At 40.0% G+C, this 16,726-nt stretch overlaps 1 protein-coding gene across 2 annotated transcripts in view; it reads right to left on the bottom strand.

Annotated features, from left to right (window-relative positions):
* Window positions 1-16,726, bottom strand: part of RAPGEF5 (Rap guanine nucleotide exchange factor 5) — a 235,128-nt gene that overhangs the window by 34,316 nt on the left and 184,086 nt on the right. For both annotated transcript variants that reach the window (XM_086397408.1, XM_086397410.1), the window contains exons 12-17: window positions 12,651-12,729; window positions 8,870-9,014; window positions 7,205-7,302; window positions 5,421-5,451; window positions 4,385-4,463; window positions 1,890-2,039 (exon numbers count right to left, since the gene is read on the bottom strand). In XM_086397408.1, coding sequence (XP_086253534.1) covers window positions 1,890-2,039; window positions 4,385-4,463; window positions 5,421-5,451; window positions 7,205-7,302; window positions 8,870-9,014; window positions 12,651-12,729 — 582 coding nt within the window. The remainder of the gene's footprint in view (window positions 1-1,889; window positions 2,040-4,384; window positions 4,464-5,420; window positions 5,452-7,204; window positions 7,303-8,869; window positions 9,015-12,650; window positions 12,730-16,726) is intronic.

The raw sequence follows: 16,726 nt of genomic DNA, 5'->3' as shown, positions 1-16,726 counted from the left end.
TTCCCCTGGGCACAAAACAGCTAGAAGCCTACTAAGAGCTGTGAGAACAACAGTACTAGTCCTTTCAGAGAAACCAACAACATGGCCAACGTGCATTTTCTTTTGAGAAAGAGAAAATAACAGTAGATCTCATTGTCATTTCATTTTGACACAGCATTGAAAACATTATTTATTAAAAATTATGTAACTAGAGCAAGGAATACAATAGGTTCTGTGGGCTTTTTTTTTTTTTTCCTTCATAAGAACATTATTGTTTGGGGGACATAAAACTGCAGGCAGAAAGGTTCTTAACAGACAAAACTACTAACTGATGAAAAATGATGGCATATTTCCAAATCTGTGAGGTAATTCAAGAGATAAGCTCGTGTTGCTAGTGATGATTAGCTATGAGTATATGCACATCAGAACTCCAGATGAATCTAATTTAATAAAGTGTAAAAATGGTATTTCACAGCCATCAAATAGATAGCGGGTAAAATGAGCCATTCATTAATTCCCAGACTCATGTGCGGCCCTGGCCAACACTGGGTCAGCTGCCAAGGGGGGTGGGCCCCCACTGTGCCACGGTCCCCACTGTGCCACCAGGCCCCTCAGGGTCCATCTTTCTCCAGCACCTTTTGTCTGCATGGGGACCCAATCACTACTTTCTGTAACAGTACTGCCTCGACAGGTAAATGCTCATTTTGATGAAGCTCACTATTGTCTGGAATCATTTAATATCTTTGGTCACTTACAATTAATATACAAATATCATATTATCTGGAGTATTTCCTAATATATTTTATTAGATATTCAACTACTCTCTGAACTCCCTTAAAATTCATGTAAGTTCATATGTTTCTGAAACATTTGCTCTTTTCCTTTAGAGAATGTTTTGCTTTGGAGGCATGACGCCCAGGGAGAGGAAGGAAAGAAGCACTGGGACTGGGGAGATGGGCTGTATTTGTTTGACTATGTAAACGATTAGCTTGCAGGGCCATTTTATCTGCCTCTGAGTAATAAAGCGGAAGAGACAATGTTCCCTCACATAATGCTTTAACATCAAGTACATTCTGATCTTCTCCTGACTCTAGAGAGATAACAAAAGGCAAACAGAAATGCCCTTCATCTGCTCCCCCTCCCCCCAACACATGGTTGATTAGTTTATGCTGTCCTCCCATTTTTCAACTACTGAGGCTCAGTTACTTTCTTTGTGTTTTTCTCAGGGTTAATGAGATATTAAATAAAGATCGTAAGGCAAAAATGGGAGGCCAGCAACCCGGAGATCTGACAGGCTCCAGTGGAAGCGCAGGGTTCTGTTCAGGTCACAAGATCAATAGCGTCAGCTTGTAATCTGTGTGATCTTATTCAAAACACACAATAAACCGTTCTCAGAGGATAAGTAAGGCCCAACAGAAGACTATAGCCAGAGCTCACTCCCCATGTCTACCTGAAAGAACACTGCCCGTGAGCTTTCGGCTTATTGTACAGTGTTTGTCTCCTTCAATAGGGAGTCTTTAAGTATTAACTTGTCAGCCGGTAAAATGACTAGTTCAAGGCTGTCTTTCTTTTTGCTTCCGAAAGTAATTTCATCCTTTAGCAATTTCCCAAGTTAATTTAAACATGAAAACAGAAGGCTTATCTAGAGTACAAACTATGTAAAGCTTTATAATACATTTCAAAACACTGGCACGCCTCTCTGGTTCTTGGGGAGGAAATTCAGTATTCAATGGTACCCAACTGTTGTCATGGAAACACCTCTGGTAGAAGGCTTCTCATTGTTACGGTGATCACCCAGCTGCGGACCCAGAAGGGACGCACTGCACGTTTATTCCATAAAAATGTCAACTCTCTCCCTTTGGAGGCAAGCCAGTGAATGATTAAATATTCAAAGACAGAATATAACTTACCCCCAGAGAAGGTGACGGCTACCAGAGCCAGATCATCTTCCGCATGTTGGATCTTTTCTGCCACAACCCTCAGGATCTCTTGGGCTGTACTGGAAACAGTGGCCTTCACGCTGACGTATGAGTGCTCTGTTATGTACACGTGGCAGAAAACTACATGAGGTGAAAGAATTGTGAGTAAACAGAGAACTGTGGCCACAAGGTACAGACCTTTCCAAATCAAGGCACCCACACTATGCTCTTCAGTACAGGACAGACACAGCTAGATTTACACGTGCACATGGGAGCCCGAGGGCATGAGAACGGAGCCGCGTGCTTACACACACATGAGATGGAGACATTATAAAGCAGGTGGGCAAGCTGCAGTAGTCCTTGGGCATCCCAGAGCCTAATGAGAGACCCACGTCGTGCCAAAGCTCGTTGTGTGCTCCTGGTAGGAGGCAGCCTACCCACAACACAGCGCAGTCTGTGCAACACGGACTGGACTTCACAGACCCTTCCGTGAGGGTTACCAAGATCTCCCAAAGCAGCCTACAAAAATGTCTAACTCACACATTTTCACTTTACACTTCTCCTCCCAACAGCCCCAGTGGCTCAGTAAAGACCACCACGCTTTGTTATTTGAATTCGCGTAAGCTGGCGTGCTGCAGTCCATGAGGCTGCAGATGGGACACGACTGAGCAACTGAACTGAACTGAAGCTTTACCTAAAAAATCTGTCGCTTGCTATGGTTTTGGCTTCAAGCCTTCTTGATCTTTCAAGAAAGAATCTCCGCCCCCTGCCTGTGTCAAGGTGGTAGTGAGCTTAATTTTCAAACGGAGGTCACATTTCCAGCCTTTTTAATTTCCTTTTTCTTGTCTGTGGTACTACTCATTATTACAAGGGCATTATCACTATCATGGTGAACAGGCCCAGGAAAAATATTCCTTTATGATTTGACAGCAGAAGCTGCCTTAATAGCGATGGAAATAACTGACATGTTATTTGCCTTTTATATGAGCCATTGTGAATGTATAAAACACTAGCTTCTTTAGAAAAGACAGGACAATAATATACTTAAGTATTCTTCTTTTCTAGATTGAAGAAAAGAGGTAGAATGTAGCTCCTAGAAAAGTTTAATATGCAATTTAAATGGCACCACAAAAATAAACCCAGGAATGTTTTCACAGAAATGTAAATGAAGCAAAAGACAAACTATGGGTTTACCAGTATAAACCTCAAAGTAAACACACTTTGACAGAGGCACTGACAGTATTTTGTTTTAGGTTTGGTAGGGTGTGTCATTAAAACTCTAGCATTCAACAAACAGCTGTTTTATGTGTTGTCAACAGACTTGTGAGAGAGGAAAAGGCTTTTTTCCTTCCATAGAAAGATGGAGTTTTGGAGCAAGGCAAAGATGCAGTCTACAAAATGCTAAATGTGAGGAAAGTTTACATTACGCTTAGTAAAATGATGAACAAAAACAGTCTGAGGCATCTTGAAATGACCCTTTGAAACTCGGCATGGAAAATTAAACAGCTAATTGTAAGACAGATGGGAAAGGAAGGTTAGCAGCTGAGAGAGGGGGAGGTGAGGTTTTCTGCTCCTCCACTTGGTGCAGATGATGTGGCCCACCAAGCGCCCTCATGAGCGGCTCGTTATACACAAAGGATGGAACGCAAGAGGAATCTGCGACATCTGGGTGCTCAAGCGTTCAAGAAGTTGAGCAAATATCCAGTGTCTATACTTAGAATTTTGGCACTGTTGGGGCAGGCGAGTTTTAAAGTCTCCAGTCATAAGAGCATGAACATCTGAATGGCTGTTTCCCAGCTCTGCACTTGACTCACCTTTTACCCTAACGGGAGGAAGCCACTTCCTGTTCTGCTATAAAACAGTGAAGCAGAGAAGCACGTCAGCACTGCCAGTGTGCTGCAAAGGTGCTTCCCCTGCCCTGACCTAGGGGCCCTCTGCGGATGGCGGGGGCGGGGGGTGGGATGTCACGAGCCCTTTAGGCACGAACACTGACTGAGGACGCCCTGCATGTGTGGCGCTGCCTGCATGGCCTTGCCTAGGAGGGGTTTCTATCGCACATCCTTCCTTTCATTATTCCCGCCAAGATTTTCTCCTCTAAATCTCCAGGACTGACTCAGTCCAAGCCCTGAACAGTGCTTTCAGTGGACTTTCCCGTGAGTCACGGGCAACGGACCGACACAGGGGAGAAGGCAGCTAAGGGTGCCTTTCCAGTCCTCTGCACTGCTCCCCAAGAACGCAGTGGACTCTGCGTGGTCTCCTTCCCTTACTTCCCAAAGTAAAGATGATCTGGCTCCGGGGACAGTACTCAGTGATGAAGAAAACTAAAGCACGGCAAGAAAAGAAAAACTTTCATGGTGGATGTTAACGTGCTTGTCGTGGTGGGGGTGTGGCAGCTGCAAACAGCTACCGGCAGGCGGAGGTATTAAAGTTGCGTTGTTGTGTTAAAGTCCTCCACCTGCCCCGACCCTTGTTCAAATCATACTCACTTTCCTCACTTTCTGTCACAGTTCCTCTGTGCTGCAGCCAGTTCTCCTTCAGACTGAATTGGTGGAAAAGGGCTTTATTCTGCAAGAAGGGAGAACAAGAACAATGAACGAATGTATTGCTGCCCTTTGGAAAACCACAGCTGTTTGCAACATGTTCCAAAAGAGCGTGCCAATTTTTTTTGAATATGAAATCCATCCGTCTAATCTTAGAGGAATAAACTGGGAGTTGCCTCAATTAATACAAGTGGAGGTTGGAGAGTCTGAGCAACAGGATAGACCTTGGCCAAGGTCAGTGGCAGGGACAAAGTCCCAAATTGATTCTTCACAACATGCTGGAGAATACAGGTGTGATTTTTAACCTCTGGCCACTACAAAAGTCCACAGCTGCTTCTCCTGAGAAAGATATGGTTTTCCCACCCCAACATCAACCTTACTTTCGGGTAAGGCCACTCCGACATAGTTTCATACTTCTGCTGTAGAGCAGTGACTTGCTTAGGGGAAATAGGTACATAATTCATTATGATTATCTGTCACCTGACATATCGGCTCCTACAAAACTTGTGCCTGACATGTTATTTTGCATTTCCCCCTTGAAGCTGAACAGGAAACACATTCATCCCAGCTACGATCTCTCTCTCGGTTGGGTTGAAGAGTGCAAACCTTTTTCTTACAAGACTTTCTTACTCTTGTAGGCAAAAAAGTCTTGCATAGATGACTTTCTATTTTTACATCAACATTAACAATCAAGTTTATGTCATTCAGGGGACATTGTGAAAACTCCAGGATTCCAAAATGCACCACAAAAAAATGCAGAAATGTCATAAAGTCAAGGGCACCTGGCTGCAACTGGATCCACGCCAGCATAGGGAAAACTAAGTGAGGCAGGAGCAGGGAGGCAAGCTGAAGCCCCCAGCTCCTTGCCTGACCCCACTTGGGTGGGGGCAGCATTCATATTAATTATGAAGAAATGCCAAGAGGGGCAAGGCAAGGTCCCTAACTCAGATCACCCAGTTTCAGAGAGAAGGGTCTGCCTCACCTTCCTTTGCGGTGAGTATTCATCTACAGTGCTGAAAGGGAAACAACAAGAGGTCAGTCTTTGTCTCAAACCCAGGAAAATGTAGCCACTGTCAACAGACACTACTTTTCAGGCACCGTGTGGAGATTTTAGCTTTTCAAAAACGGTAAAATGCACAGTATTCATTCATTTACTGTGTAAGACACACTTGACATTAGGATTTCAAGTGAACCAGGAAGAAAAGAAGCTATTTATTCAATAGGTATACTTTGCCTTCTACTCACAGAAAGCGAGCATTGAGGAAATAACTGGATTTACTCAGTCCACAGAAATTCTAAGTTTATTCACATTTCACTAAGTCTTAGGTGAAATTACTGTTCTTCAGATAGCTAAATAAGCTAGCTAAGGCTGCTCTTTTCCAGGATGTTTCAATGTGTGGTAGGACTTGCAGGGCCTTCAGCAGGTCCCCAGCTCAAATTGTATTCCAGCATCTAAAAGATATTTCATTATCTCATACCAAAGACGCAGGAATCATGACTTAGATCATGTTCTTACTTATATCTATTATTTCCCATTTTTATGTAAGTTTTCAAGTGGAATGTATTAAATTACATTAATGCATTTAATGTATTTAAATTTGTATTAAACCAGAATTAAATTTTCCCAATTTTAAGACCTCCCTTACAGCATAGATCATTTCCAAGTAGGGTATTATTTTGATGTAAATGTTTCTTTCTTTTTCATTTTTGCTTCATTTGCTTGTTCATATTTTCATATTTAGTCTTAGGCGATAGAAATTTTTTACAGTGTAGAATGTGATAATAAAAGAAGACCATCAAAATTCATCACATTCATTATTAACAACCTGTAGCTCATTTCTAAACTTCTAAATGTGTGATTTTCATGACTGGGACAAAGGTTTACACACGATTTGTGTACACCCTAAAATTATTTATATAGCCTTCACTGCACAGGATCTTTCTTTACTAAATGTGAGTCAGGCTTTAAGTCTCTGACAACGTGAAGAGCTTGAATTAACATTTTCTATGAGAAGCGCCATTTGTGACTGCTGAAATCTTAATATAAGCTTGTCAAAACTTGACAACAGATGTGTTTTATGTTTAAAAAGTCGAAGCTATATTGCAAATCAGAGGACAATACTTCCCTTCAGATTAACTTTGCAGGTATATCTGAAAACTGAATAATGACTTGATGTTTTCATTTACCAAAATTAAGAAGAAGAGTTAGTGGTAAATCAGAGTAAAACCAGGTATTAGCAATTTGAAAGACTAATGATAGATGCTTCAGTGATACCTGGACATGACAAAAGTCACAGAGTAAGTGCCTCCCTTCAATTTTTCTAAATTGATAAAGAAACCTCAGGGAATCCATAAAATAAAGTTTAAACATGTGCCATGGTTTGCTGGGACTTGTTTATAAAACTTTTTTCCTATCCCATTAGAGATAGCTATGAACTACTGAAATGACAAATTAAATATTTACACTTATAAAAATAAATAATAATTTATTAAATAATTGTTCTTATGCACCCAGACTGTCATGGCTCAGTTGGTTCCTATCATATTGAACAGGGTTTTTAAAAAAATAGCCAGTAAGCTTGATTTAGTGTTCACTCATCTTGAGATATAAAAACAAAATACATATTTACTACTAGAAAACCTAATGAGTCAAGATAAACCCCAGATCTGAAATGTTCAAAATGATCTTTCTGAGACACCTCCAATTCTGTCATACATGGTGCTGCTTTCTCTTATTATCTGTGATGAGGAAAATGAAATACTTACTGACGACGGTGCATTCCAAGTATCTTCTGAAATTCTTTCAGCTCTTTTTCAAGTATTGGGTATTCATAGACATCATCCAGCACATTCCTGTATATGGTCTGGGGTGGGGTTGGGGGGAAGAAAATGGCAGCTGAATTGGTCTGGTGTCTATTTTGTAAGGATTAAGACTCAAACAGTGGGTAACCTGATCAGAGAGAGAAGTGGAATCCAGAACAATGCAAGGGGTTAAACTAGGCACCACAGAGCTCCTGAGTGGGGGTTCCACCTCAGACCCCCTTGCTCAACTGTGTGGCTCTCTGGCAGCTCTGAGGGGCTATGGGTAGGAGCTACTCAAAATTCCCAGGCCTGTTCTACAAGATATTTTTAGAAATAATAGCCACATAATCATTTGGGAAGGAAAAGAAATCTATTGAATTAAACTAACCAGTTGTTTTGAAAATAACAGTAGTTTAGTCAGAGACTTGGTTTAAATCAGTTTTTAACTGGATGTCTAAAAGATATTTGAATTTTGAAATCAAAGTGATTTCTTTCTTGAAGACAAAGTCAGTTTAGACACTTGCCTATTCTGAAATAGAACTCTTCCCCACACGGATTCCACTGCACCCCTTCTCTGTATTGACCTGCACAGCTAACATGCTTTTGGTGGCCAAAAGAGTCCAGCTGTCTACAAACTGTCTCCAGAGAATCATCTGTGTTGAAAAGACACTGCAGCCTACTCATGATTAGAAACACATATCAGCTTGCTGCTGCTGCTGCTAAGTTGCTTCAGTCGTGTCCGACTCTGTGCGACCCCACAGATGGCAGCCCACCAGGCTCTGGCGTCCCTGGGACTCTCCAGGCAAGAACATAACTTAAAATGTAAATCGAGGTTTAGCATCAATTTTATTAGTTATGATTGTTTTAATGTCTCAATATACACCAGGTCCTGATAAAGTTTCATAATGTATACATTGTCAATATAGTTCTTATATGATAAAAATAATGTTTTATCCCACTATTGTAGATATGGGACTGGTTAGTTTAAACCTATAATACATCTCAACATATTAGGCAGTTATCAAATTTTAAAGTATGTTTTATTTAATCTTCCTTAATTATTTCATTTGCAATAAAAATTCCCATGACAAGTAAAATAAATAACTTTAAATGAGCGACTTTAAAACTTGCCTTCTACATTTATTGACATAGAATTATTTAAAGTTAAAAATTTCTAACTATGTAAATAATATTTGGCTGCTGCTGCAAGTCACTTCAGTCGTGTCCGACTCTGTGCAACCCCATAGACGGCAGCCCACCAGGCTCCCCCATCCCTGGGATTCTCCAGGCAAGAACACTGGAGTGGGTTGCCATTTCCTTCTCCAATGCATGAAAGTGAAAAGTGAAAGTGAAGTCGCTCAGTCATGTCCGACTCTTAGTGACCTCATGGACTGCAGCCCACCAGGCTCCTCCGTCCATGGGAGGAGTACTGGAGTGGGGTGCCATTGCCTTCTCCAAATATTTGGCTTCAGAAGTCGAAACAAACAAATACTTTGAATCATAACTTCAATATTACAAACAAGTTAGAGGACTGTAACATAGGAATGAGATTACTGAAATGCACAACTGAAAATAAAATCAGTCATTCAGCATCAAAGAGTAACTGAATAACTGGAAGTTTTACATTACCTTTAAAAACATTTTTGAATGTTCATCTTCATGTAACCAGTCTTTGTATAGAGCAATCCACTGGGAAACAAGATGCAAGACCTTCCGTTTCCGACAAGGAACATCTGAATTTTCTTCTTTGCCTTGATACTTCTTAGCAGAATAGGTGCAAATAGTTAAGAAAGAATACTGCATTGTTGCAAGTAAAAATAGGAAGAGATCCATTTATTCTTGTTTTCATAAAATATGCTAAAGCACATTTTTGAAAAAAATCTACAAGTATCTGTATATGTAGGAAGAAAAGAACATGTGTAGGGAAAGTAACAGGTGTGCACTGAAAAAAGCAAAAGGAAACCCAGGTAAATGCTTCACATACACTTGGTGGCAGGCCATGAGGATAAGGACTGGATGATTGAACTGACAAATGTATCACACAGTTCCACAAGCAGTGCGGGTTGATGCCACTTTGAAGAGATACCAGATGGGCCATTAATCACAAGGGTGGCTTCAAGAGATCTGGCCTCACTACATAGGTGGACACCATTTCCATCAAGATGACATCAGAAGTAGGCCACATACACTTTGATTCTCAGAAATTTACATTCTAAAGTAGTGCCAAATGAGCATGGATTTCTGGAGCATAATTTGTGGTGTGATTCAACTGTCCACCCCCAGGAATTTACATGGGAAAAAAAAAAAAAGAAACGGATAAGTGTACAAATGTAAGTAAAAAGGGCTGCTAGTTTAATTTTCTCTGAGATAAAAAATATTAAATAGGCATAACTTAAAGGCTTCAACCACTGAAGACAGTTAAATAAATTACTGCATATTCATTTAAAGGGCTCTTTTGTAGCCATAAGGCTGATGGTCCAGCACTCTACTTGCTGACATAGGGCATCCACAATATACTGTTAATTAGGAAAGCAAGTAAGAAAAGAGTATGTCAGGATCATCCATTTCTATTAACTATGTTTATTTACATGGTCACTGCCTGGAAAGATATATACTGATAGTTAACAGTGGCTTCTTAAAGTAATGAGATTTCAGAGAACATGAATTATTTTTATTATACTTACAAGCATTCCCCAATTTGTATACAACGACAATGTGTTAACTACGCTGTTAAAATTAAATAAAAATAACAACCTCAAAGGCAACATGCTTAAAACCTTAGGAATAAGACAGAAGCTTGGCACTTCGCAAAACATCCTAGTGTTTCTGCCTCCCAAATTATCATTTCTGAGTATCTAGGACACATTAAAAAATTAACTAGAAATAGAAAATGCTATGACACCAAAGACAGGTAGGCTTTAGGGTTACTGGACAGGATTCTCTGTTCTTTAATGCTAATATATAATAGCAAAACAGGGATAAATTCTGTATCAGACTTTGTAACATTTTTTATAATCTGCCCATTTAAAAGAAGTATTTATTTGGGTCCTAACTGCAGCATGTAGGAACTAGTTCCCCAACCAGGGATCGAACCTGGCCCCCTGCATTGGGAAAGCAGAGTCTTAGCCATTGGATCACCAGAGAGGTCCCCTTTGTAGCTATTTTAAAACATAATTCAGCCACTGTCTCCCCAACCTACAAAAGTACATCAAGGACTGAATGGATAAAAAGATGTGGCATTTATACACTGTGGATACTATATGTAAGATCATGGCATTCAGCCCCATCACTTCATGGCAAATAGATGGGGAAACAATGGAAACAGTAACAGACTTTATTTTTTTGAGCTTCAAAATTACTGCAGATGGTGACTGCAGCCGTGAAATTAAAACATGCTTGCTTCTTGGAAGAAAAGTTATGACCAACCTAGACAGCTTATTAAGAAGCAGACATTACTTCGCCAACAAAGGTCAGTCTAGTCAAAGCTATGGTTTTTCCATTTGTCATGTATGGAAGTAAGAGTTAGACTATAAAGAAAGCTGAGCACCAAAGAATTGATGCTTTTGAACTGTGGTGCTGGAGAAGACTCTTGAGAGTCCCTTGGACTGCAAGGAGATCCAACCAGCCTATCCTAAAGGAAATCAGTCCTGAATATATTCATTGGAAGGACTGATGCTAAAGCTGAAACTCCAATACTTTGGCCATCTGATGCGAAGAACCGACTCACTGGAAAAGACACTTATGCTGGGAAAGACTGAAGGCGAGAGGAGAAGGTGACGACAGAGGATGAGATGGTTGGATAGCATCACTGACGTGATGGACATGAGTTTGAGTAGGCTCTGGGAGGTGGTGATGGACAGGGAAGCCTGGCGTGCTGCAGTCCATGGGGTCGCAAAGAGTCAGACATGACTGAGCAACTGAATTGAATAGTATATATATATATATACACACACACAGAATAGTATTTATATTATAAATATATAGAATAGTGGAGATCCAACCAGTCCATTCTGAAGGACATCAGCCCTGGGATTTCTTTGGAAGGAATGATGCTAAAGCTGAAACTCCAGTACTTTGGCCACCTCATGCGAAGAGTTGACTCATTGGAAAAGACTCTGATGCTGGGAGGGATTGAGGGCAGGAGGAGAAGGGGACGACAGAGGATGAGATGGCTGGATGGCATCACTGACTCGATGGACACGAGTCTGAGTGAACTCCGGGAGTTGGTGATGGACAGGGAGGCCTGGTGTGCTGCGATTCATGGGGTCGCAAAGAGTAGGACACTACTGAGCGACTGATCTGATCTGATCTGATATATATATATGGTACCACTTTACCATACAGCAGAAATTAACACATTATAAATCAAATATACTTCAATAAAAATTTTAAAAATAGAGGAGAAAAGTTATAGATAACACTTAATATTTTAGAATGGATACATCTGGGGGGGAGGGAAATACTTAAAATCCTTGTTTTTGAACCATGAAATTAAAGCAACTAATTCAGAAAACTAACTCAGAAAAAAAAAAAAAAGTACAGCAAGGACATCTGATTTCTTTGATGTCTACCTGTGAAACAGACTCAGGCAAACACAAAGAATTTGTTAAAATATGCATTTCTTGTAGTTTTTCTCTTGAAAGGCATAAGGATTTATCTTGCACTATTTCTACTTATGCAAACGCTCTTTTTGTCTTTTCCTGTGACCTTCATGGCTTGACTTCTGATAAAAAAACTCTTCCTTAAACACTGTAAGGCAAGACACTCATTTGGAAACTGTGTGCGTTTCCATGGCATGGCTTCCTGGCCTTTGATCTGTTGCATCTCTTCTAGTCAGTGTATGCAATCCTAAAGCCTCCTTAACTGGTCATTAACCCTCTAATCACATCCATCATCCTAAGACAGCCTGCCCTGACAAAGCTCTGAAATGATGACAGCTGATTGGGGGTGGGAGTGGGGGGTCAGACCTCCCAAGTGGGAAATCCTTGTCTTCCCCAGGATGCTTGCCCAGAAAAACACTATCACATGCATGCTTCCCCACCCATGTGGTCTGGCACTAACTGATTGATTGTCTTGGAAGTTCAGTTACTGCCAATCCACTCAACCTCTTGACTCTGGGGTTTACCCAGTAGGCCAAATTCATCTCTAGGTTCTAAAGCCTTGTGCACAGGTTTGAAGAAAACACAGTGTACCCACAGCACAGACTGTGAAAACAGCAGCTCTGCATCTCTGGCCCCCCCTGCATACTCTGTCTCACTTCATCTTTCACCTCGGCTATCATGACATTAATATTTAACACAGCCACACTCTACTGAGGGCTTGAGTAAATGAAGAAAGGCAGTTAATTCCTAATGTGAGGCATCTGTCTGAGAGGAAGCCGACACAGCATCCTGAAGCTAATGAAGGATATTGCCTCAACAGCGCCTGGCACAAGTCGTCAGTTGTCATGAAGACTGTGTACGTGAGAAGGAAGTCATCAAGGAGAGTCTCTGCAAAGAAAGGACAAACAAACACAAGGTGAGCAAATCGGACATAAGAGGGCAAGCTGCTGGCCAGGCTCTGGAAGAGTGTGCAGAGCAGGAATATGATAAAGGGTGGTGGCAGCGGGAGGGGTAAGGTTAGGAGACTTTTAGCACAAAATACATTTATTAAAGTTACTTTTAAAAACTCTTTATATAGAATGCCTCAAGCAATGAGATTTTTTTCTATTACAAGGCTCACTAAACATATAATTTTGTCATCTGTTTTTTCCTTCCCTAAAACCTCATCTATATTTGTGGGTACAGATGTTATGGAAACCAACATATTACAAAAATGTGCTTTTAAAAATAAATTTTATATTTCTAAAGTATGCACTCCAGACCTACAGGAAATGACACCTATAAATTCTAATCTCTGGAGGCTCAGATGGTAAAGAATCTGCCTGTAATGCAGGAGACCTAGGTTCGAACCCTAGATTGGGAAGATCCTTCGCAGAGGTCATGGCATCCCACTCCAGTATTCTTGCATGGAGGATCCTCATGGAGAGAGGAGCCTGGTGGGCTACAGTTCATGGGGTCGCAGAGTTGGACACAACTGAGCGAGTAAGCACAGCACAAAAGCCATTTACCTAAGTCTAGGATAAGAACAATGGATAATAAAAGCCAGAGGATACACGGCAATTTCCAAGGCCATTCACTTTTATCTCTTGAAAGCATCTGTAAGAAGTTGGGAAAGTGAAGAGTGATTTTCTTCTTGCTGTGAAGAGAGACAGGGCTGAGTCCAGTTAAAAATGGAGAGCAGATAAAAAGGATCATGACATACTCCTTCCTAATTCCTTTTCTACCTCTTCAACACAAACAGGTCCCATTTTTATTGCCTCTGGCTGAGTGCTCTTTACAAAGTCCAGCTTACATATAATATGGAACTGCTAAACAGGCAAACTCCAATAAACTTCAAAAATGATAGAAAGACTTATGTTCAGAATGCAAAGCAGACCTTTTGCCATAGTAGTTTTTATTTACTCTCCATATCTTAAAATTCATTTTACTCTATTATTTAGTTTTCATGTTGTTTACATTCTGGATACCAAAATTTTAACTATCTGAAATAGTAATAAATTCTATGAATAGTGAGCTTGTGTACTTAATGGCATTGATGCTCTTTCATACTACAAATGTGAAAGTAGAAAGAATTGTCCAGAACAGAACTCTATAGCTCCATTTTGAAGACCGGAAAAATTCCATACTTTTAGAAATAACCAGCAATGCTCCTTTAAAAGTTATCAGTGCAAAACAGACTGTTTTGAAGAATATAAAATTCTGATAAAAAGAGGCTGTGAACGACACCTACAGCCCTATATCAGCTGCAGGGGTTAACTTATTTCCATGGTTTGTTTATGCTGCAAAATAGCAAGATACTCTTGATCTACATAGAGTGATAAAGTGGTTGTACATGGTAATGGGTTCCCAAAACTTCTTGCTTTCTAGAAGCTCTTTATTAAAATGAATCAGAGGTGTTCATGAAGAGCATTAGAGACTTTTTTTTTCAAAGGTATTAATTTTCTTCAGATAAGTAACAGTGAAAAAGTGAAAAAGTAAAAATATTAATCGCTCAGTTGTGTCTGATTCTTGGCAACCCCATGGACTATTGCCCACCAGGCTCCTCTGTCCATGGAATTCTCCAGGTAAGAATATTGGAGAAGGTTGCCATTCACTTCTCCAGGGGGGATCTTCCCAACCCAGGGATCAAACCCGTTCTCCTGCGCTGCAGACAGATTCTTTATTGTCTGAGCCACCAGGGAAGCCCAAGCAACAGTATTCCTCACTAAAAAAAAATAAAATTTGAAAAATGGCAGCTAAAATGTAAAATAAGCCTAACTTACACATATTGCATCACATGCAGTATGTGAAGAGTCACTATTTCTATTAGTCTGTGGAAAAAGCAAGTTCTCAAACAGCTGTGCCGAGGCCTTGCTGGACATGTATTAAGGCCGGCACGGGAAAGCTGGGGGACTGGCTGGCTGCACAACTAAATGCGACTCACGCAGCCTACATTCACAGCAGAGCTAGGGGTTCTCTACTTAGGTCCTTGTTCACAAAAGTTTCCAATCTATGTACAGAAAGGCAGAAGAAATTTTATTCTAAGGTCTATCCCCAAGCGAGTTAACCTACAGCACAAGTTAGTCACTGGCATTAGAAATTTTTGTGTCTCTTTCATTACAGGATTTTAAATAGATGAAGTTAGATCCAACAATGGTGTGACGTCTGAACCCCTAGGCTACCTGGGAAATTAACTTGCAAACTATCACTCTGGGATGCTGCTGAACAATAATGTTCACGAATTAGGACATTTCTCTGTACATTTCTCAATATGGTTGATGAGAATCCTCAGCTTCTCTGGTCTGATTAGAAGTTAAGTCTTTTTTGCATTCAGTATTAGATACAGGAAGTAAGGACCTCAGAGAAGCCTAGAATTACTTTAGGCTTTCCAATGGGCCCTTACAGATTGGAGCAAATAATACACAGAAACCAGTGGGTGACGTCACTGAGTACCTCATACAAGTCAACGTACAAAGTTTTTAGTGTGACACTCAGGTTCAGACTCTCTGGAATGTTCTTATGTGTGTGCTCAGTTGCTCGACTATGTCCTTGTGATCCCAAGGACTGGAGCCCACCAGGCTCCTCTGTCCATGGAACTTTCCAGGCAAGAATACTAGAATGAGCTGCCACTTCCTCCTCCAGGGTATCCTCCCCCGATCAAGGGATCAAACCTACATCTCTTGCGTCTTCTGCATTGGCAGACGGGTTCTTTAACACCAAGCCACCTAGGAAGCCCCTTGGAATGTTCTTACTCTTAGCTAATTTAATGGGGTTGGAAATATTCTCTAATCAAGTTTTACTCCATGAAAAAGTCACATTAAAAAGAACACCATACTGGAAATACCTATAAATAATATATACAGTATTTCATGCAATAAAGAATTGTATTAGTAAAATAAAAAGAACACCATTAACTTTGACATAAGCAGCCATTCCACTCCAAAACAGTCTTAGATGATGAACTGAGTGACTCTGAGAGTTTGGTTGGATGGTGGCAAAACTATTTGGCATTCAATTCCATTAACCAGCTCATACAAGATAATACTTTGTTGAGGGCTTTGACCCAGAAATGTTTATTTTCCCTGAAGCTACTACCATATTTAATATTCAACAGCATTTACCTAATTATCTCTCTGCCATAGAAATAATAATTAAAGTAAAAACAATGAGGCTATATAGAAACATCTCCAGTTAAAAAATATAATGAAAAGAACAGCTAAAACTCCTTATGAATAGAACAGATTCCCAACACTCCTAACTCAAATCTTTATATAACTACCATTTTGTTCTGAAAATTTTCTACATAAAAAGAGCTTTCCTTTATTCTTTTCAGTACTGGTATTTTTTTTGCCGCATATGAAAGTAATTGAGTGATTTAATCAAAAAGACACATTTCAAATAGAAGTGCATTTTAACAGCCATGCTTCAAAAAAAAAAGGCTGTCCCATTGGTATTTAGACATATTTTTAGAACCACAATGGCTATATAAATGATCCCCTGAAGACTATTAGCCAACAATGGCCATTTAGAAAGACTAGCAAATCCACTGGCAACCATATTAAAACACTATAATTATATATTATATTATATACTGCTTAATTAGTGGTAATTTAAGACTGTAGGTAGAAAAGCACTTTTGTGTATAAAAACATCTTTCACTTAAACACATTCATAGCTGCCATACAGACTCACATTCTGAATAAAAAAAATGCATTTATTTATAGCTTAATGAATATCTAGGTATTAATATACAAAAAAACTTGTCTTTGAAATTCTATCCATTAAATCAAATCACTAAATCTAATCCCAAGTTCTTGGTTCATCACTGACAAAAATACTCAACTATCCTTTTGGGCATACCCCCTCTTCCCACAAATAATATAAAATTTTGTAGTGGATTTTTAAT

The sequence above is a fragment of the Bos grunniens genome, chromosome 4 (assembly GCF_055505025.1).
Source record: "Bos grunniens cultivar Pamir isolate PY7600 chromosome 4, Bosgru_T2T1.0, whole genome shotgun sequence".
NCBI lineage: Eukaryota > Metazoa > Chordata > Mammalia > Artiodactyla > Bovidae > Bos > Bos grunniens.
Note: the sequence above shows the minus strand (reverse complement) of the source record. Positions and strands in the feature narration are given on the sequence as shown.